Here is a 23,634-nt window from a genome sequence, read left to right on the forward strand (position 1 = left end):
GTTCCCGACCAACTGTGCGGAACTACGTTGTATACATTTTCTTGAAGTGAATACTCATACTGTTGGTGATTTTATTTGTGAAAAGTATCATAAAAAAAGATTTTATATTACTGTGCAGTGTTATATAAAGATTTTGGTAACAAAACAAAAAGTTTATAATTTCATCTCATGTGTTTAAGTTTCTTCAAAATTTTAAATAAGTTACCGGAGTTATTACTATATGTCTATTAAATTCAAGATAAAATTAATATTTAAATAAAAACTACACGATAGTGTTTTAAGAACTTTCTTTATTTGAAAGTTGTTTTTAGAAATATCGAAAAGATAGTAAAACTCAACAAATTAATAAAACGTATATAACGTATCGAATTCATAAGGATTTTAAAATTCATTGATTTATATACAACATAGTTTTAGTATTTGTCTCAAAACTTTCTAATTGACATTGACACAAAAAGTGAATTAATCACGATAATATTTCAGTAATTATAAAGACCGGCTCTTCTCACTAGAAAGGTTTAAAGAGCTAGAATGGGATAACCATATAAGATTTTATAATAGAGATTTTATGATTTCTAAGAATATTAAATCCTTATTAATAGATCAGTGTCATAGTGTTATTCTATTTTGAAAATAATGGACTCTAATCATCCATAATTTCAAGTCTCATTTATATAATTATATATAATTAGTCGGGCTTACGAAAAAAATTTAAGGACTGATAATTCTTTAACTTTTATTGTATTTTATAGTAATTTTCAAAATTAATTTTTATCTGTACTTTTTTTTGTAGGATAAGTATACCATAAGGATAATCATTTACTTCAGTGAAATATGTTGTACTCAAATGATATAAGTTTTAAGCAGCACAAAATTTAGATTTATTTCTTACTAAAAACTTAATCTGTTTGTTTTCATGATACATTAATAATTAAAAATATTAAAATATATATTTTCGTCACAAGTACTTATAGATTGGCACCGAAATAAAGCTCATTAATTAATTATTTATAACGAAGGATTCAAAGCATATTCATATACTTACGATATTTTGAGAGTTATGAGTTTGAAAAATTTACCAAAGGTCTAAAATAACTATTACCTTTAATAATATATTTTGTAACAGCTTTAACAATAAATGCATCGTTTCACTCTCTACTCTCATATCTTGCAAATCAAAAAAGAATACTATGAGCTGGCAGGTCTTATTTTTATAGAATCTCCAAGGGCCTTTGCTACCTTGCTTCAACAATATATCCTTGCACTAAAAAGCTTGAATGAATAAAAGTTCTTCTATGTATAAATATTTATGTTTTGGGATCTTTTCATTACTGACCTGCTTTATGTGCTAATTAAATGCATTGTTTCTGTGTAAACTTGATTTATTCGCAATTTAGAGTAAAATATTTAGACATACTTTTGACCTTTAACTACATCGCAACTTTTCTCTGTTATCCATACATAAATATCCAGGTGGAATTCTTACTATAGCCAATTAAAAGAGAAATCGTCAAGTATGGATGGTGATTTGTATTGATTATAATTTATCATGGATTAACTTTGCATTTTTACTTAAAATATAATGAGTTCAGATTACAAATAAATAATAATTATTGTTATTGGTTACCCCCTTCTTCAACATATTACGTGAATCGCACATATTTGCTTGTAAGTTATTATAATATTTGAAGAGCAATAAAGTGTTGCGTGAAGTTTATGCAACTCTTTCTTCTTGTTATTATAAATTATTTTATCGTTAATATGTTTATTGTACTTATCTATTTTTTATTCTTTTAAAAATATCACCCATTATACTAAGGAAGTAATATACATATGCAAATTTTTTATCTATTTCTATACTAGATTTTGAATACCAATGAAAACTGGTTCATATTCTTACACTAGCAGCACGAGCAAAACAATAAAACCTTGCTTAAATAGTAACGTTTAACGTTATAGCTAAATAGTTAAAGAAGCAACAAAGATATAAAGAAAGGAAATAGTTATTATGACATTTTTATGTGTGTTTTAATATAAAATCAAAAATAGGTAGATGTGGAGATAGGCAAGTTACCTATTTACCTGTAACAAAATATTGACGACACAAAAGATTCACGTAATTTGAATTACTTGGTGGAAATTGTTCAATCGTTTTTTATTCACCTTAGTAACCAAGTTACGGGCTCGAAGGCTTCGCCTACAAATCACCTATATATAGTTTTAAGAGCAAAGGAAAAATTTCAACTCAATATATAATACAATTATCGGTTCATTTTCTACCTCGCTTTTAAACAAATAATAGGGGAGAGTAAGGAGGAAAATATAATTTTATACAATCATTATGACAAATTTGTTCTTTAAAAATAGAAAGAATTTTAGATACAAAGATTGTCACAGAATAATAAATTCTATTTTGTATCTGGATATAGGTATTTTTACTACATTTAATAGATAGTTCAATAAAAATGAAAACCTATATCGCATTAATTGGCTTAAAATAAAATATCTGGATATGCGCTAGCAATTATAATATATTTATTTATATCAGTAAAGAATGTTATCGATAAAATAATTAAAAAGCAATAAACTGATTGTAATCGTTATCATCACTTCATTTTTAAATACCCCTTTGGGGAAGACGCGTGTTGTCCGCTATGATACAAAAATGTTTATGTGAAGATTGGACATGTTATCCGAAGCGGCCTTCATTACAAACTCATTATGGATGTTATCAATAAATTGGTCGGTTATTTTTTAGGGCGATAGCCATCCTAATTGATTTTGTGACCACCCTGATGAGAGATAACTTTGTCAATAAGAATTAAATATTAGCCTTATTCATTTATATTGGAAACACAAACAAATAAACCAATTACTTTGTAATGCTAAAAAATTTCGGTATTTAGTGGTTATTTTATACTTAAATAGAAACTTTCTTCATAATAATTTTAAGTATTTTGTTATAACTGAAAAACTTCTAAATTTTAATGACCGAGGCGGTAATTTAAAATATGAATAATTGTTATTACCTACTAAGTCAAAAGACCTCAGTTATGATTTACTACTACTGGTAATTTCAATTTTTACTTATTTAATAATATTTATTATGTTTATTTTTTTATTAAAACCAGAATTAATGAGACCGATGGAGTGTTGAATAATAACATATGTGAGTTGTGTTTGAATTGAGTGAAATTTATGATAGTGAACAAGATGTGAGAAGTATCCACCATGTGGGTGGCGGAGTTGAGCTGTTTTTTTATATTATTTGGTAAGTATTACATATTGTATTATATAAAATACCGATATCTACGGTGTTATTTAAATATCATAATATTATTCTATGTCTTGGGTTCAATAATTACCCCTCCAAATTTAATTCAATCACTATGGTTACATGAAATGATCCTTTGATTTATTACCAGGTGATGCAATTTATAGTGATTTAGCGTTTTACAAACTTACAAACAGTCGTTGTTTTAAAAATTCGGCTTTTTCTATTTCACTGTAGGCTTTTGTGACTTTCCGTATTTAATTAACTTTCAGTGGGTACATCAAAGTATATTCTATATATCTAAATCACTATGAAATGTGAATTTATATTAATTTGTGATTGCATTCTTTAATTATGTATAATTAAATCATCTTCATTTGAAATGTAATGTGTTTTTTTGTGTAATTTACTTAAACAAAAATAACAATATAGTTATAACAATCTACAAGTGAAATGTAACCCATAGGATAAATACAAATAAACTTTTACTATTACAAGATAAAGGCTTTTGTAAACGCCTCCGGTAAAGGAGACAATAACGATTCTACCCTTAAAGCCGGTGCTTTTACGAAACCTAATAGTTGTTTAGAGAACAACTGACCATTTTTGTTGTAAGGTTACCATAGTTTCTTATACTTAATAAAAAAAGCTTTCTTTAAATTAAAAACATTTTCAAATTTATTATTTAAAAAAAAAAAATATTCTGTGTTTACCAAAATGTTATTGTTTAAAAAAATAAGTAACCAATTTAGGTAGGTTAAATATATACCTTATGTATAAACATTTATATTAAAACGATATGAAAAAAAAATATACAGAATAATTTTTCTGTCAAAAAAAGAATATATTGTTTGGTTCAATAAATATAATAACTATAATTATTGTAAATAAACTTCCGATAACATTATTATGATAAAACATGATATTAACAAAGAGCACTGTATTTAGTAGACAATTATGTAATTATGCTAGAAGGGTGTTGTGAAACAATAAATAATCTACATTCGGTCTAAATAATGAAATATTTACAAAATATCCCAGCTAATGTTTAAAAAGTAAGGGAATGAAAAACAACAGGACGTGACGGGAAACAAAGTACATTTTTATCGGCGCTAGGGATCGCAGTAATGGCCGGTATTTCGGTTCAGCTCTGTTGAAATCGGACAGAAAAATTCAGCATGATTCAGCGTTAAAGATTTTTTTTATGCTGTGAATTGTAGCAAACTAACATACATTCCTATTTACATCTTCACCATAATCAAAACTGTGATATGATAGCTTGCTTCCGAAGGGAAACCTATACATTGAAGTTTAAGTTTATTTATATAAAGGTATCCTTCCATTCAAAGCAGTAAAGTTTGTTGGCATTGACAGTCCATTTAGAGTTCGTGTTAAAATTGACTATAGGTGAGGATGGATAAGAATTGGGGATAGTGAATAGAATTTGTAAAAGCCAGAATTTAAATAATATTTAAAATAAAGCGTTAAAATATGTAGTATCAAATAGATTCCTAAGATAAAGTTTAATAAAAATGTGTACATAATATTTCCTCTTACATCATATTATCTGGAGAGCATATTTTATATAATATCCATTATTTGTTATTTTCAATTGAGAAAAGTATGAAAATAATATTAATACGTCGTTTTGATATAATAAATTTTTCGATTTATTATAATATTTATTTATCGCAATGTAATTAACACTAAAACTTACAAAATTTTGGTAACAAAAGTTTATATATTGTATACAACTGTACACCTTTTAATTTCTTCTTCTTCTTTAATTATAATTAAAATTAAATCTGAAAATAATTAATTTAAGTCTTTTAGGTATCACAAAGAAGAAAAATTAACTTTCGATTGTTTTGTTCTTTACGAGGCAAAATATTTTTTTTAAGGTTTTCTTTTGTAGTAAAAAATCTAACTCAATAATTTTTCCCTGCTCCATAATATTCGATAAATAATGTTATGCTTTTTAAAATTGTGTAATGCAAATAATTGAAATAAAGATGTTCTGTAGAAATATCGGTCAATATCAGTAGAAACTTTTCTAAATTATATAACTTTACGTTAAACAAACACACAATTAAAATTATTTACAAGTGTAAAAAATATATATATAAATAATCGTTGCTATTACGGCGGGTTTGTCACACCCTAAGATCATAAAGCAAAGATTGTTTAAGATATGTTTCTCATTTAATAAATAAAATCAGGATAAGAATAATAAAATTTGAAAATTTTATGGAATTTTCCGTTCGGAATCTCCTAATTTACAAACACAAATACATGCTTTTTACATTTACATTTTGCCTACCGCCATTAATGACATTTTAATAAGGCTTTTTGCGTAATTTGATCTTAATTCATACTATTAATAGTCTAATTTCAGCTTCTATAATTCCATTAGCTGATATAACTTCATTGTAATAGATTTGGACTGTCTGATAGAGCTCTTAATGGCGGTCTCATCTTTTATTACAGTTTCCCAATTCTATTAATTATTCTAACTAAAATTAATGTTATCCTGTTGATTTTGGATGTTTGTAAGAAAACATCTAACAGGACTATTCATTGGTGAAAAGTATTTGATGAGAGCATTACATTCGTGACTTAAGTGAAATACTGTATTCAGTGAAAGGTTGTGTACTCATCTATATTTATTTCAAATATTTCAAAAGAAAAAAGATTTTTCTTAGTGTAATATATATTTGGTTTCGTTTTATTTTTAGTCACATTCTGACCTTTGAATAGCTTTAAGACGTTTGATGTTTCAGTAATACTTAATTATTATCTATTAGAGAATACCACATACTTTCAAAACGTATTTTATCTCTATAATAGTGACCAAAATTATATCAGTAGTTATCTTTAATAATTATTTTAATTTATAACCAGCTTTATGTTACCAAGCATGCATGCACACGGTTTCACAATGTCCTCAAATACGTTAACATTTCCATTAATTCGAGTACGAACTTAGTTTACATGACAATGAAGGTTTCATAAATCATTTAACAGTACACCTTAACATACTAAATACAAATATATACAGGACATCCCTCTTTTATTGATATGAAAATAATAAATGCGTTCTCAATCAGAGTTGTTGCTCTTCATTAAAATTAATCCATCTGTTCTTTTTTGTTAAATCATTTGTTATATAATAAAGAAAATGTTTGATCGCAGGCGTAACAGCCGGTGGAGGTGGTAGCTGGGAGCCTCTAGGACAACCTTACTTTGACAACAGTACGAAGCGAGAGGCTACAGCTGCCGTTGGTCAACCTGCGTATCTGCACTGCAGAGTCAGAAATTTGGCTGACAGAGCTGTGAGTTTATTATCGATTCTATTTTAGAAGAATATATTTTTTGGGTGTTTACCAAGTATTGGGAGAACTTTATTACGTGTTTATTTCTTAACTTCCACCAGTATAGATTCACATCAGCGATACTAAATAGATCTACAAGAATTTCAATAAATTCTGGTTCTTGTTCTATAGTCAATTTTGTCTTTTAAGCTAAAAGGTACTTTAAATATATGTATATAAAATTTTACATATAAATTTGACAATGTAAAGTTCATTTAATAATGCTGGCTATACTTCCATATGATTTCGTATTTTAGAAGCACCAAGTAAGTAGTTTCCTAATTTTATATCATGAGAATTTTTTTTATTATAGTACATTATCTAGATACATAAGTTTATGTTTGATATAACAATACCCGTATAAAAGAATCTGATATTTAGTTCTTACTGTCTTTCAAATTATTAAGAAAGAAACTAACTCATGTCAAAATTTTAAACATAATATTGTAATTATATTAAAAAGTGTATAATTAATGAACATGTAATAATACCAATAATAAAAATCGTCAAGCTTATAATAATTCATGTCAATACACGAAGAATTAATTTATGGCTATTTAGAAATATATTGATTTGACATATCATCTTTAAAATAAAACTTCTTATAAAATAACAGAGTTCTCAACTTTTCTCTATTTCGTCTACGTGTTAACCTACTCTAGTGTAGACACAGCGGGTCGATTGAAAATTTCATTCAAAGATATTTTTATGTTATGATATTTCATTTCCAAATTAAAAACGTTACAATAAAAGTATTTTAGTTTAAAGTGTAAAGTCTGTTTGTTAGAGTTATAATTGATTTCTAAAACGTTTTAAGAATGCCGTTGAAATGATACTTTTTTATGCTTTCTAAAGCCCTTAGTGATGATTATTTTTTTAATAAAATCTGATATTTTAAATTATATTTTTATACACATTTTCTTTTCAACACTAATGAGTATCTTCATTAATTTTTTTTAAATAAAATAAATGTCGATATACAGATAGCCCTCGTTAATCATTATAGCAAAAAATGGTATCTATTACTTAAGTAGCGCATAAAATTCTTCAACAAATCACTTTGTGAGAAATTAATAAATTATTGAAGTTCGGCCAAAGTCATTATTAAAGAAAAAGCATCAACTGATAGTTTCGACCTAACCACCCAGAGTCACGATTTCTTGCAATTTGTTAACGTCCAAAATAGATTTAACACCAATTATGTTTCATGTTTTTCTTTATGAAACTACATTAAAGTGATGAAAATAAAAAAGAACACACTGTTGTTATAGAAATTATGTGTGTGTGTGTGTGTGTGTACACACACATAAACACACGTGTTTCTTATACAATTATGGGTTATTTAAAATAAAATAATTGGAACGACCTACTCTTTTATTAAAGATTGTCCCTTCAGTATGATTACGTTTTATAAATTAAACGTATAATTAATTAGCGTAATTAATGCTACTAATACCATACTTAAATCCAATAGGTTTGTGAAGAACTTTAGGAGGATTATTTATAAAAAGTGAAAAATCTTTAACTCTCGAGTCTTAATGAGGCATACTTTTTTTACCTCACGAAGAAAAACGGCAATTGGATATTAAGAAGAACATTCAAATTTGAATATAAAATGTAGTAAATACTTATGGATATTTTCATTTTTTATAATACTAATGGCTTAAGGCATTCAAAATAACGCTCTGTAGATTTCACAAACTTAAAATCACTAAATAATTTATCAGTAATGTTATTTTCAAACGAGCAATTAAATCTTTTTACTACTTCTTCATGTTTTGTTTATATTACTTTTGTTACATTATAGCTCGTTGGTTTAATCTCAGACTAAAAACAAACAACCTTTGAATCCGCGTTTTGGAGTTTTTGCTTGACTTTTCTAATTTATAGTCCTATGAAGGTATGACGTTATCAACCCATATATGATATTAAACACGACAGTACCAATAAGATAAAAAGTTTTAAGCCTCTATATACAAAGGATATTTACATACAAAATCTATAGTAGGTCTAGAATAACACAATAAAGCCAGAAGTTATGACAGTAACGAAATAAAATCTAAAACTGTAAATTTACTTACACCACAACATAATTACTCTTTTGCAAACTAATTTGTAGTTACTAAACGAGGTATATCGTTGTATGAAAAAAACAGTATTCTGAAAGGGAAATGAAGCTTATTTTACATTAAATTTTTTATTAAGAGATATTTATTTATTGAACTAGAATTTGTTTATTGGACTAGAATGTACTAGAAATGTAATATTAAGATGAATTTTCTAAGCAATATGTCATCTAAGACTTCCACGAGGATACATTTTAATAAAACGATGTTCCTTTGCAGTAACCACAATCAGAGTAACTCTGTAGTAATCGACACTTTAGACAAAGTGAAGAATAATAAAATACGCTACATAAATCTGGAAATTATAGTTTTATTTAATGATGATGTTAGATATTGTACCAACTTATTCTATAAAGCATAATTAATTTTATAGTAAATGTACCTAATATTAATATTTGCGTTTTTATTCTGTTATTGAGAATTTTGTACAATAATTTTTATATTTAATATATTCAGTAGGTTATGTGGGCAAATATCAATAGTGTATGAATATATGTACATATGTACATGTGTGGCGATTTACTAGTGACTAAATAAAGTTAACAGAAGAATATCGAACGTGATTTCCATTTCAAAAGTATATTAAATAATAAAGTACAATTCTTCCTTTTATATTATGTTTTCACGTAAACAACAAAACTATGGTCTTCATAATGATTTTCGACCCAAATGAATATTACAATATTTTACAGTTTTATTTTGGAATTGATTACTACTTTTTGATAGTATGTTGGATTTGGAAAGATATTTTGAAGAACACCATTTATTTTAGAGATAGAATATTCAGAATTATCATGGTTTCCGATGTGAGCTCGGAATGAATAGAGACCAAATTGCTATTGAAGGGTTTTGCTACGCTTACTCATTCTCCCCGTAGATTGCACCGATTCACTCTTACGACTATCATTTTGGTAAATTGATAGAGGAACAAAAAACATACAAATATCTTTTGATAGGGTTCTCTATCAAATAACTTTTTTTCCTGATTTTTTTTTTAGTTTTTTAATAAATTTAAAGTTTTAGCGGTAACATATTAACATCATACGACGATTCATATCTATCACAAGTTCTCTATTTCTTGAATTAACTTCTCAAAGCCTAGACAAAAAGCATAAATCCCATTATTTTCTTTTTGTATATAAACAATAAACTTAAAAAATAAGTAGAATAAGATAAGCCGAGATTTTTTTCCGGTGCTTAGTCACAGAGAGTAGTGGGATCCGAAATTTTTTAGGTAATTTAAGTGACTTAAAAGATGGGAAACCAAAAATCAGATATACGAGTATTTCACTTTTGATTGACCGATATTAAATTATTCCACGTTTGAATATTGACGAACGCCGAATTTAAGCTGCGAGTTTTTATTCAACCCTGAATGATAGCAGGCTTTAACTGATACTATCAGTCGACGGGTATTTAAAAGTTTTTTAACGCAATGTTTAGATATATTGAAAACTGAAATGTATTTTTTTTACATTTTCAGTGGCTCGTAAAATAATATGATGGCTATTTTGTTATTGATATGATGTAGAATGAATTCGGTTCGATTAAATTGTGTTACAAATGAATATTTAATTTGATTTTGTGAGATTTTATCTGAATTAAAATAAGGTTAAAGTAATTTAAATACTTGATTATTTTCCTTATTACTTATCCATAGTATATAATTTCAAGGTGTTGAATATATTTTGATGTTACCATAAAAATTTAAATGAAACGAATAAGTTATTAACGTCTATAACTTCTTTATTATTATTAGCACATATGTATATTTGAAAACGAATCATTTGATAGGGATAACAGAAACTAGTTTCTATTTAAAATTTTACTGAAACGAGCTTAATGCTGCTTGATCCAGGCTTGACCTATAAAAACTTTAACGCGAGTAAAAGAATAGTTTGTGAATATGCAGTTGTACTCAGTTAGATCACTTAGTTCCGTCGCTACGAAGCTTTTATACGCGATGGTAAGAAACTTTTAAATCTCAAGGCGAAACCTTTCAAATTCTCCAATACACCGCCATATTAAAAGGCCGCTGCGTGAAATAGGTCAGGAATTGTTGTATAAAAGTAGAGGAATACTTATTTTACTACTTTTTTTTTGTAATTTAAATATGCCTTATTTTATTGCTGTGGATTTCCAACGTACAAAATTGTAATATTGTAAAGATATAAAAGTATATGGGATGCTTGTATTTAAGTTTTAATTTAAATGTTTACTAATAATATTCAATGCTTTCATATATTTAATTGTTACATCTTGTTATATTGATTACCTTATTTACTTAAAGTGAGAAATTGTAATTGTAATTTTCAAAAAAAAAATAAAAGAAAATATATATATATAAATTCAACTGCTATTATTATTATTATATATGTTGCTATTTTTGTCATTAGTATCTTTATAAGAATCAAAGCCATGACTTAAATAAAAATATTTAAAAAATCTATATTATTGTTCTCTTATAACATTTATAGTTGTAGTTATAAAATCTTTTTTCGGTTATTTTACGCAAGTTTTTCTAATAAATAATATCTAAAAGATCTTGTAACGTAATGCCAAATGAAAAATATTTATTTACTCTTTAGCTGATCAGCTTTTCCGCGCATGACTGCTCTATATTGCCAATTGAGACACATTTCTCACATGTATTTGTTCTATTGCGAATCAATCAAACCCATTCAATGTAATCCTTTTATGCGATTGAGTGAGCCATCAGACCTCCAGACGCCTGGAATTATATGCCTCAGCTCGTAACTTCGTCCGCGGGCTTTATTTTGGTGATGTTACATTTTGTAGATCAAGAGGAATATATTATATTTTTTTTGAAAACCATTTAACTTGAAATGTTCATGTTTAACAGTTAAATTTACTAGCTATTTTCAAGCATTCATATCCACAGTTATGCTTTTTATATTTTAAAAAATATATATTTTTTAAAAAGAAACTGGTAGGAATAATGAGATCTAAGATTTTCGCGAGTATTCATTTAAATGAAACTAGTGTTATTCGGATTTACTACGCGGATTTTATTATTTAAAAACTACAAAATCCCGACGTTTCGGTTACTTTGCAGCAACCGTGATCACACACCTCGTCTGTCCGTGATCACGGTTGCTGCAAAGTAACACTAGTTTCATTTAACTGGTAGGATTTTTTTTTACGTGTATACCACAGCACATAGAAGTGTTTGTTTATTCTTTGTTACGTACGCCTAACATATAAAAAATAAATTAGCATCGCCGGGGCAACATCGTTGTATGGACAAAATATCATATTACGAGTGACGTTGCTGACTCCGTGGAACGAACACCAAACTGTGTGAAGCACAAGATTCCTGATACCACAGAAGCAATGGAATTTGATGGATATTCTAAAATCGGGGCAATCATGTAGTCTTAGTTATAGGTTTTATTATGTAATTATTATAATATACATATAAGTAAGTTTCGTAGTTTTCCTGGAAGCTTTGGTTGCCATCCTATATAATTCCTTCTATGCAGTGTCCCTAATTGCTTATTTCCTTAAATGTAAACTTAACTACAATATGGATACTATACACCTTATTTTATACGTTTAAAATATTATATGTAAAAAAATTTTTAAAAATATTCTGCGACTATGAGTGTGACAATTCTTAAATTAGCTTTATTTAGATTGAAGTTCAAAATCAGAACAGTTTTCGATCTAGTATACACCCTTAATTAATAAATAGTACTTGAAAGCTATTTTGTCTCTCATCAAATTTGAAATATTTAGAGATGGAATATGTTAAACAACCACATTTATATGGCATTATCACATTCTGCCCTCATTTTATTACAATAGCCAAACCATAGAAGTAGACTCACAATGCACATTATATTCATCTTCATTAAAGTCTTCACAATTTCCTTTTAACGTGACACTGCGAAGTTTTTTTCTATATAGCAATTTAACTGATTTGTCAATTTCTTCGTTATCCACTTTTTTTTGTTACATGTGTTATTTATAACGTGACCTAAGGCTTTCGCGAGTATTCCTTTAAATAAAACAGATATTTTCGGACAATCTTGTCGGAAATGTTAGACATATTCATCTCGTCTGCCGGTGATCACGGTTGCTGCAAAGTAACCGAAACGACGGCAGTATGCAATTTTTAAAATAATAAAATACGCGTAGTAATCCGAAGAAAATATTAGTTTCATCTAAATGTGTTATTTATGTTGGGTATAATTTTTATCATATTTTCACTTAAATTATGCTTTCTGTAAAACTTTTTTTTTTATTATCTTCAATCGAATGTGACATGTATGTGGCAAGTTAAAAATTTTAAACGATGTTTAATGACATACTTCACAGTAATGGTATTCGATTTATCATTATAGTTTTGTGTATATTTTTTGTAATTTATCCTGTATATACTTTTAAAACAAATATAGATGCTAATGCTATTTATTTGTTTAATACGAAGTTATTAAGTAATGAAGTAAATACTCAGTATAAATATTGGAATGTGTATCCTTTCAAATGTATAAAAAAGAGTAAATTATATTTAATATGGTATAATTGAATAAATATTTTTTTTTTGTAATAAGTACATATAATGTTCACTTAAAGCGTATTGGATAATAACGTAATTCAGCAAGAGTTTAAAATACATTAAAGTTCATATCAATTATTTTATGATTGTCTCTAAAACAAATGGATTGTATTTTCCAATTAGAACATTTACTTCGCAAACGAGCACTGAAAACTTTCAATCCGTGGACTAATTCTATTGTTCGCCGTCCGTCTTAGCTGTTCCAGATTGTAAGGTGCTCTTGGTACAACGAGAAATTTTAAACAACTTCACAATTACGGATAATTGGTTCTCGGGCGTCTTTACCGAAAACGAAAAGATTTTATGAAATCTTAAGCGTTTTAATTTATATACCTTCATGGAGGCAATTGAAATTAGGAAGATTTCAAAGAACTTTCCCTTTTCAAGCAATCATCTAATGGATGTTTTTTACCAAGTCTGTCGGAATTTTATAAAAAAAAAAGTTTTTGAAACCAGATCAGCATCTGTTTTTATCATCTAAACAATTTTAGTTATACAAATATTTATTTTAATCGTTCATAAGCATGGATATATATTTTAGGTATCCTGGATTCGCAAACGTGATTTGCACATCCTGACTGTGGGTGTTCACACATACAGCAGCGATGCTCGATTCGCAGCACTTCATGCGGACGGCTCTGATGAATGGACACTGAGGGTAGCACCAGCTCAACCACGAGACTCCGGTGTATACGAATGCCAAGTGTCTACAGAACCTAAAATTAGTTTGTCATTTAGACTCACCGTTGTTGGTACGTATAAATTCTGAAATAGAATATCTAAGTTTATTATAATTCAAAAAGGGATTATTTCTTCGCAGTTTGCTAAAATTGCAGAATATTATTAGACTTATTTTATAAAATAATAATAATTAAGTATTTAATAACAAACGCAATAATACAAAAATGTTAAGCAGTAAGTAAATTTTAAGATATATATTGCTATAATTTAGGAATAAAATACAGTTAAAATGCTGCGTAATGACATGATTGGGCTTTAATTACCCTTTCATTCCGATCTCATGCTTTATTTGATTTAATTCAGTTGATAATTCTCTTATTTATTAATTACTCAAATTCTGCATGTGTTTATACTTTCCCTGTCTGAAGGATTTATCCACTGCAAGTTACCTTTTATTTTTATATTTAAAAATACAATAAAAAAGATAATCATAAATATTTAAGCATCAGTTTATGAAAGAAAGAGAATTTAATTTTACAAGTAGCAGTAAGATTATAGACTTTTTTATAAAAAATAAAATACTAAAAGATAAGCAAAACAATATCTATTTCATTACATTGAATGAACGAGTCATTTAAATATTTCAACCATTATTAAATTTTAGGTATAACTTATATTTTTTTTATATACCATTTTATTTTTATTACAACACAATAAATAAATACAAACGTTTGTATTGTGTTTATTAAAAAATACCTAAAATTTTCATCACTCGTTATCTTTTAACTGTTAAAGATTTAATTTACTTGCATTGAAGCTAATTTACATTTTTAAACCATCAAATTTTAACATTTTCAATAAAATTTTGTTCTGTGTTTTTTTGGACATATTCGACATTAATATATACTATATATGATAAAATTTTGTTATCAGTTGTTTAAAAATATCTATAAAGCTAAAATAGTTATTTATTAGCCTTTTCAGCATTGTAATTTAAATTTAAGGGAAAGGCGATATATCACTAAAACTAGTAACCTTATTACTTCCATTATAATACAAAAATCTGAAACAAAGGTACTGAATAATTAAAAAGATTTAGTTTATATTGAGTTCATACGTTTCGTCCACCTTACACGTACATATGTAGCTTAACTCGTGCCCTCTTTTTAACACTCCAGGCAACCTGTCCATTTTCACAAGACGCCCACCTCACGAGAGATCGATGTCCTTATAAAAAAAAGATTTAAAGAAAAATTATAGAGAAGATAATGTGCCGATATATTTAATAAATATTTATTTAGATGATTTTTATATTAGTGAAATTAAATTTAACTCCCACTTTATAAATTTAACTGTTTAGTATAAGCAATTTTCAAACAATTGAAATGATAAAATAGATTTAAAAATGATAGGATAAATCTGTTTCATGGAAATATTCAATTTACTTGTTAGCCTCTGCCAATACAAACAACCTCTCATATAATTGAAGCCACTTATTTTATGAATATTACGTAATTATCAGCAATTTTTAATATCAATTTATTAAGCCCGGTACGTATTCTGCTTTTGGGTTATCTTATAATGAAAATATCTGAGAATTTAACTTACAGGAAATGAATAAAATATTTAAGTTTATTTCATCTCCCTTCCTCTGTTCAAACTAATGTCCCTAATTTCTTATCAGTTTTGTTAGCTATCTGTTAAATAATATTAAAATTAACCGGATCACAATTATTACAATGCTGCAAATAAGCAGCAATAATTAGTTTTAGAAATAGAAATCTATCTAAACATCTATTTAGCTAGCTTTAACTGAGACTAAAACTCATTAAAAATCTTATATCTGTCAACAGTGTCGAAAGCTGAAATTTTATCGGGGCCGGAGCTGTTTGTGAGGGCGGGTTCAGATATTAATCTCACTTGCGTCGCAAAATACGCTCCCGATCCCCCTAGGTGAGTAGATTATTCTAAATATATGCCTTATGATTTAATATTATACAAATTTGCAATAAGCATTTCATATTTTTTCTAGCAAAGTTGAATATATCAAAGAAAGAAATATATATCCTAATATATAAAAGAAATATTTTTAACATTACAGGATAATATTTAAAAATATATATTCAGGAATTTCGTTCGAATATTTAAAAAGAAAATAACAATATGACATTTGTCAATGAGATTTTAATTAAAATGGACACGTATAAAAGGTAAATTAAGCAACAAAATAATGATCTGTAAACACCAGTATAACAACAAATAAACTACTTACATAGTAGTACAACGCCTTAAAATAGCCTTAAAACTAACTGCTAACACAATATTGACACGTTAAATCCTTGAATGATGTCACCTCCACGACCGACAACCGAAATGTGAGACGGCGCTACTTTCGCGTACTGCTTCTATTTTAGTTTTTTTGAGAACTTCCTTACTATATAATATCCATTTGTAAAGTATAAACCTCAAGAGATCCAAAAATTAATATAATACTTAAAAACACCAAGATTTTTGAAGTGTAAAATATTATAACAATGAAATTATTTACAGTAAAATTTTCTAATATAAACAGTTTCAAAAAAGGTAGCGAGATCGTTTCCACAAATCCCAATATATTTATTTAACAACCTATTTATTCTCGCATATATGAACATGATAAGCTTATTTTCTAATAAAAGGGTCGGTTGAGGTCCCTAAGTGAGGCATTCTTTGCCTATCACCATTTAATGGGACCGTGTGCCTGAGATCTTTCAGTGAGGGACCTTCAATTTGAATATTGATAGGTTGATTTGCTTCCCAAGAAAAGAAGTTTTTTATTGAGGCCACCTCATGAGTTATGCATGTAGTATTTTTAGTTTTCAATAATAATATATTCTGAAGGCCAGTAGCTTTTAATAGCTAACTATTTTTTTTAACAAAAAACATTATAGTTTTCTATTTTCAGATGTTTATCACATTTATTAGAAACACATTATTTTATTTCGTACATAATGAAAACGTAACGGAATAGTAATTTCCCTTTGGTCAAAATTAATATAAAATACAATTTATTTTGCTTATTTATATGGCATTAAGATATTGTGTTTATGAACACTGGGAAAAAGTCGCATATTAACAAATTAGACATGTTCATATATATTTTATTTGACAGCTAACATGAAAAAGAGACGGCGAATTTGTAACTGATGTTTTTTTAGACTAAAGTCGTTTTTAGGAAAACAATTTTATTAAAATGTTAGAAAGCTTTGACAAAACTGAGAAGCTATGGACTCTTCTTATTTGAAATGGGGTTACGAGTTATATAGAGGCTAATGAGCTGAAAAGGCTTATAACAAAAAAGGTTTATATGAACGAGATTAAATGAGTCTTTCCACGAGACTTGCTGTGTATTTTTCTTCTTGTATTCGACTCGAATGACATATTACAATGATTTTTCATAATAGCATCGGGTTAATTCTGTTTTAACAAAATATTATTTTCTCGTCTTATTGACTCTGTCTTCCTATAAACATTTTTGTTTTAAAAGTATTATAATAAAATATTAAATAAAAAGTAATTTCTAAGACTTAGTAGGTCTTACATATATACATACATACATCATCTATAATAATTAATTTTAAGTACAATGCTAACAACAACTATTCGTGTACTCAACATGGAATTACTATAATATAACAAATAAAATATTTTAGTAATGAATTTAATTAATTTTCAACTTATATGGGTCTAAAGTTGAAGTATAGTACTCATCAGAATATTTTCGGCTTTCAATTTTGTTTGGATGTGTCCATCCATGAATAATGAAGATCAAAGATATTTCATAATCAATTTTAGAGTAAACTATTTTATTAGTATTTTATTTTAGATTTTGTAAAATATCACGAAAATAAAATTTAAAAAGTTGCTAGGTTAGTTAATATCTTCAGTATAAAAAAATATATTGTAGGTGGTAAAGCCTAGGTGTGGTCTAGTAACTACTGCTTGAACATGGGCTGGCTCGACCGGGGAAGTACAACCCACTCACAGAAGATCGGCGTAAAGTAGCTTTAAATGGCTGCGTTTCGTCCGATGAAGGAGAAAGCCGGTTGCCCTTTCCCTATTCCCTTTCCTGCGCACTAAATCTTCTTAGGCAAAAAGGGAAACGCATTAGCTATTTTTATTTAACAACTGCCATAAATATTATAATAAGTCAGATCACAGTTACTAGATCAATCAAAACAAAAATCAGATTTCCTTAATATTTAAAGATGATATATATTAATAATTTTTCATAGCTTTATATACTGGTATCGAGGTGAACAAGTGGTAAACTACGCTCAGCGCGGTGGAATCAGTGTTGAAACTGAGCAACGTACCCGTACAAGCCGTCTGCTCATTGCACGCGCCGCACCTCATGACTCCGGCAATTACACCTGTGCGCCGAGTAGTTCAGGTAAGTTTTGCTATCCTAAAAAGTAAAAACGAATGCAAACTAACTTAACCACTAGTCAAGAGAATTAGTTTTTCAGAAGCTGTGGTCTGTAACATTAAAACCTGGTTTCCATACTAACATTTAAGTACGAGTATTTTTTGTGTTTTTGGTAGAAATGAAAAGTATAGTGAAATAAAAACCTTAAATTTTTCTATTTTGTGGATTCTGGTTTTGATTCAAAGGATCTTATCCGAAGATATCAATTATTTTAACATCACATTCATTTTTAAATAATGACCAGTTCATATTTTTAAGATAAAATAATGAAATGGCCACCACGTTCTTGACAATATGTGTGTACAATAGCTAGAATGCATTTCTCGCACGACTCAGTACTTGAACTAGATTATATCGTGTTATAATCATGGAAGCAATAAAAAGGAGCAAGTATGTGCATACTAAAATGTAGAAATAAAACGCGACACACTACATAGTGATAGTACCACGAGGGTGAACAGTATTTTACGGTAGCTTATGTTACTATTTTGACTTTATCTTAGATATTTTTGCTGAAAATTTAATTAACTTAAGTCGTTTCTTCAATGCATTAAAAATAATTATATATCACTACTATTAATAACAAAGAAGATAATGATATTTATAGATTTATTTAATAATTTAATTTTCATATGCGAAAAATAATGGATAAAAAAATATGTTCCGGAAATTATACTTTATAGTCTCATAAATATCTTTTGTATCAATTGTGTAACTTTGACCGATTGGCATATTTCTGATTTAAAAAAAAGATACATAATCTGTATGTCACTTAATTTTATTTGTTTACAAAGACGAGTGAGGCTTTTATAAAATACCTTAGAAGTTCAGAGTAAATTTGTTAAAATTTCAGTGTCGATCCTCCTGACTAGTTTCAGCATTACTATTATTAATCATGCACGTGTCTTATAAAACAACTCCTATTTGTATACTTTCTTACCAAATTTTACTTCTCAACTAACTTTTTAAAATTAACTAATTTATTGATAATATTTTATTTATAATACTTTCATTTTTATCTACACTTCGTATCGGCATATTTCATTAAGCAGTTATCCTAAGTTATTAATATTTTTTACGAGTACTTTTCTTTTTATAGAAATAAAAAACAAAGACGTTTTCTTACTACTACTTCCATAAAAAAAACCTGGACGTGACTTATCATCTTATCTCCACTTCGGACGAGATCTTACGTCTCGTCATGTTTCGCTTATTATATTGTTCACAAAGTATAGACAGGTGCCTCTTAAACATTTGATATTATGTTTTAATCTATACATAACATATGATATTTTTTTATTAACTATAACACGTTTTGAACATTTTGTTTTTATAGACCTTATCTTAAGCTAATTACCTTGAATACAGTTAACAAATAAAATCAAGACAAGGTTAACGTCTATCAAGAATGTGTAATTTAATAATATTTGATACGTAAATGGTTTCAATTTTAATTCGAAGAAGACTGAAGTAGTTTTCGTAAATATTTTGTTTTAACCTAAAACATCAATATATTCAACCTTTAAAAGGAAAAATTACAACAAGACCAATTAAATATTAATTAGATAATGTTTATACGAAATATTATACTGGTATCAATTCATCATTATAGTTTATTTAGTAATTTTGACTTTATAATAAAATTGTAAATCCGAAAAAATCATAGTGAATTTTTTTATATTTATTTTACCCCGATGTAAGATTAAATATTTGAGTCCATCAAATTTGTTAAAGTGGCTACAGTAAATAAAAAGTAGGAACTTGGCCACCTGAGACTTAAACGCATTTTGGCATTAAATTTAATGTTACCAGTATTTTACCCAAAATTATAAAAGAAACTTTTACAACGAGGTTCAGAGGGATATTTTTATTATAATATTTTTAAGGTTTCTTTTCCATGTCTAGTAAGTTACTGCCATTCATCTACCTGTCATGGAATACACCTGATCCTTTAGAATTTGATAAGATATTATAAATAAAATTGCCAAACATTTTTATGGTTTTATTTTATTTTTTATTTCTTGGTTTAGGATTTACTTTGCTAGTATTTGTGCTTAAAGAATTAATAACCTACTGATATTTAATGTTTTGGATTAGCTAGATAACTTAAAATGAATAATTACTTTTTAACTTTTAAAAGATAAACATTATTCACGTAAAGCAGGGTTACGCCCCTGAACACAACAATAATTGAAATACAATGCAAAATATCTTGCAAATCTCAACACTTCTAAAGGTCGTGGCCCAGATGTTTTTTAAAAGCTTTTAATATATCAATATGTAAGTAAAATATAATAATTCGGATTTTTAAGCAAGATAGGCACAGTAAAGGTTAATGAGATCTCAGACTTTCGCGAGTATTCATTTAAATGAAACTAATATTTTTCGGAGTACTACGCGTATTTTATTATTTTAAAAACTACACTCCCTACGTTTCAGTTACTTTGCAGCAACCGTGATCACGTGATTTTAAAATAATAAAATACGCGTAGTAATCCGAAAAATATAAGTTTCATTTAAATAGTAAAGATAATTGTGTAACTTTCTAATTAACTTAATAGTTAATCCTGCCTAAGTTATCTGAAAAAAATATTTTTTATGACACTGTGTGTTTTATTTTCACAGAACTATTACTAATTACTCAGTAACATAGATCCACGTTCAGTCGAGTCACATTTTATTGGGCTTGTGGATGTGATTTCTATCAACTAAGGAAAGAGAACATCAGGTTACTGTTGTGGCTACTGATTTTAAAAGGTTTCCATTGAAATCCGATGTTCAAATTTAAATAATGTATACATATATATATGTGTGATAAGCCTATTGGTTCAAATGTGTAACTCCATATCTCAGAGTTAGAATCCAATCAGTTGCGATAGAAAGATATGGCTACATTAAACCGAGAGTACGTCAAGGCCTTTATTTTATTCACATAAATTTTTATAAGAATATGTAACACAATTTTGATCCCTTTTTACCATCATTATAGTAAAAGCAGAAATAATAGTAATTTTAGGTATCAAGTTTACAAACATTAAATTAATATGATGTAGCTGTTCTAGTTGTATTGAATTTATATTTGTTTTTGTGACAGAATCTGCTTCCGTGATCGTCCACGTACTGAGTGGAGAGCGACCAGCAGCAATGCAAAGTTCTTGTCCGCCCCCTCCAAGCCTGAATCGAATTATCTTCATTGCGACAACAATATTAGCAGCATCAACGACGAAAAACCGCCGGGATGTCTTGTTCCCATTAATATTATACATAACCTACAGCTTTCTTCAAGTAATTGGAATTGTTGTATTAGTTCTTGCAATTTTTTCCATACGTCACGTTCACTATTCATTTATTTCAATGTCTGAAATGAGATGACCATCTAAGTAAATTTTATATATGGCAACTGTAGATGCTTTGTGTTAAGTATATCACCGTTAAAATATCCACTTGAATACAACGAGAATGTAGTGAATGACTGTTATCTGTAAAGTTTGTTAAAATTTCAGATCATTTTACAGAATTATATTTTGTGACATAAAAATGTATAATAAGAATGAAGCGTTATTAAAAGTAAAGCTTAAATAATTAAATTTGATAATAAATGTTTCTAAGAAGATTAGCGAATCGCATCTACTTCAGTGGGTTTAAGTCTTGAGGCGATTATTCGCCGCTTATTCTCTTTCGTTTTTCCAGCTAACTACGCTTGTCTTAATCCTCTACCAGGATTAAGAACAAATCGAATTCGTTATTCTGATCCGCCATGAGCTGAGATTCAATATAGGAGGCTTAAACTATGTGTTACGTATTTAAGCCATTGGTCGACCTCTTAGCCACGTTATTTGCCTTGCCATCATCTCGAGTAAACAGTGATATCATTTATATTCAGTAATAACGATTACGTTATACGCTACGTTATACTTTACGTATATATTAATATAATTATAAATAACTATTATTTGTATAGATGTTAATTTTTAAGCATCGAAATATTATATTCAAAATTGTTAACAAATTTTAGAGTGTGAACTAGTCGAAAGAAGTAGTTGGGTGATAAAATCTTTAAAAAAGTATCTAAACAAATGTACTATGTCCCACTGTACTTCCGAACTATCTCAGACTACAAAATTTTATATCATTGTTATTGCTTTAGACTGAGTTGGTGACATTTGGATTGGTTGGGTTAAATGAATTATAAAAATGTTAGAGGCAAGTTAAATTAGAGTCGAAGACAAAAAAATATATATATTCAGTTATTGAAAATAATTACCGTATTATGGTTTAATGTTGTTTTTTTTTTTAAATATAAGTGTGTTCGATATGTGTATACTATATATGTTGTCGATTTTATTTTAAAACACAAAATTTACTCATTTGAAACATATTTTTTTTGTTCCCATCATTCGCAGTTGAACTTTATATTGTCCCTACTACATAAGCGGTGAGCATATTCAAGCGCTTGGCAAACTTTCACAAGTGATGTGAATTAATTGAATTTTATCATAAAAGAAATGGAATGAATAAACTCAATTTTAATTTTGCAATTTTAACTTGTTTTGAAAAAATACTTCTTTTATTATAATACCATTTCTGGTCCAAGTAAAAATACAATTTAATTGTACAAATGTAGAAGAATTTTTGTGTATCTTTATCTGTTACTTAATTATAAAAAATATCATTTTTATAAATGTAAACAGTTTAGGATATTCTTGTAAATTAGTTTTTTAAAGCTATTATTGAGTGACTCAGTTCGTTTTAGTTATTATTTACTATATTAGTTACCATATTATTACCGAGATATTACAGTACATATTCCTTTTAATTTAGCAACAGAGACGTCTCCAATTACGACTATCGTTTCATTTTTATTTTTCTTTCTCTTGAATAATTTTATGAATCGTAAGACTTGTGATTATTCTATGTAAATATAAAATACGTTTTGTACATATTTTATTGTAAATACAGTTGTTAAAATAAAAAGTTTTGAAGGTAAACACATGTAATATTAGTTTAAGCGCATTCTTCGCACCTTAAGGTGCTTAAGCTGTCTCAATAATGTGGTAGACAAAAAGGGTTGTGTAATAAACTATCAAATGTAGATGTACTTCACTACAAGTATAATAAAGAATTAATTAATA

At 27.6% G+C, this 23,634-nt stretch overlaps 1 protein-coding gene across 1 annotated transcript; it reads left to right on the top strand.

Moving 5' to 3' along the window:
- Positions 1-23,634, top strand: LOC116768082 (hemicentin-2-like). Its single transcript, XM_032658711.2, has 7 exons — positions 1-136; positions 3,132-3,271; positions 6,467-6,606; positions 13,895-14,105; positions 15,888-15,987; positions 18,309-18,466; positions 21,597-23,634. The coding sequence occupies exons 2-7, from the start codon at positions 3,232-3,234 to the stop codon at positions 21,872-21,874; spliced, it is 927 nt and encodes a 308-aa protein (XP_032514602.2). The 5' UTR covers positions 1-136; positions 3,132-3,231; the 3' UTR covers positions 21,875-23,634.

This window comes from Danaus plexippus, chromosome 19 (assembly GCF_018135715.1).
Source record: "Danaus plexippus chromosome 19, MEX_DaPlex, whole genome shotgun sequence".
Classification (NCBI taxonomy): domain Eukaryota; kingdom Metazoa; phylum Arthropoda; class Insecta; order Lepidoptera; family Nymphalidae; genus Danaus; species Danaus plexippus.

Bases quoted from the DNA above. Each gene is read 5' to 3' on its own strand.
- LOC116768082 (XM_032658711.2), top strand. From the start codon at position 3,232: ATGTGGGTGGCGGAGTTGAGCTGTTTTTTTATATTATTTG. The intron at 6,607-13,894 runs GTGAGTTTATTA...TATATATTTTAG, and splicing joins GAAATTTGGCTGACAGAGCT to GTATCCTGGATTCGCAAACG. The intron at 18,467-21,596 runs GTAAGTTTTGCT...TTTTTGTGACAG, and splicing joins CTGTGCGCCGAGTAGTTCAG to AATCTGCTTCCGTGATCGTC.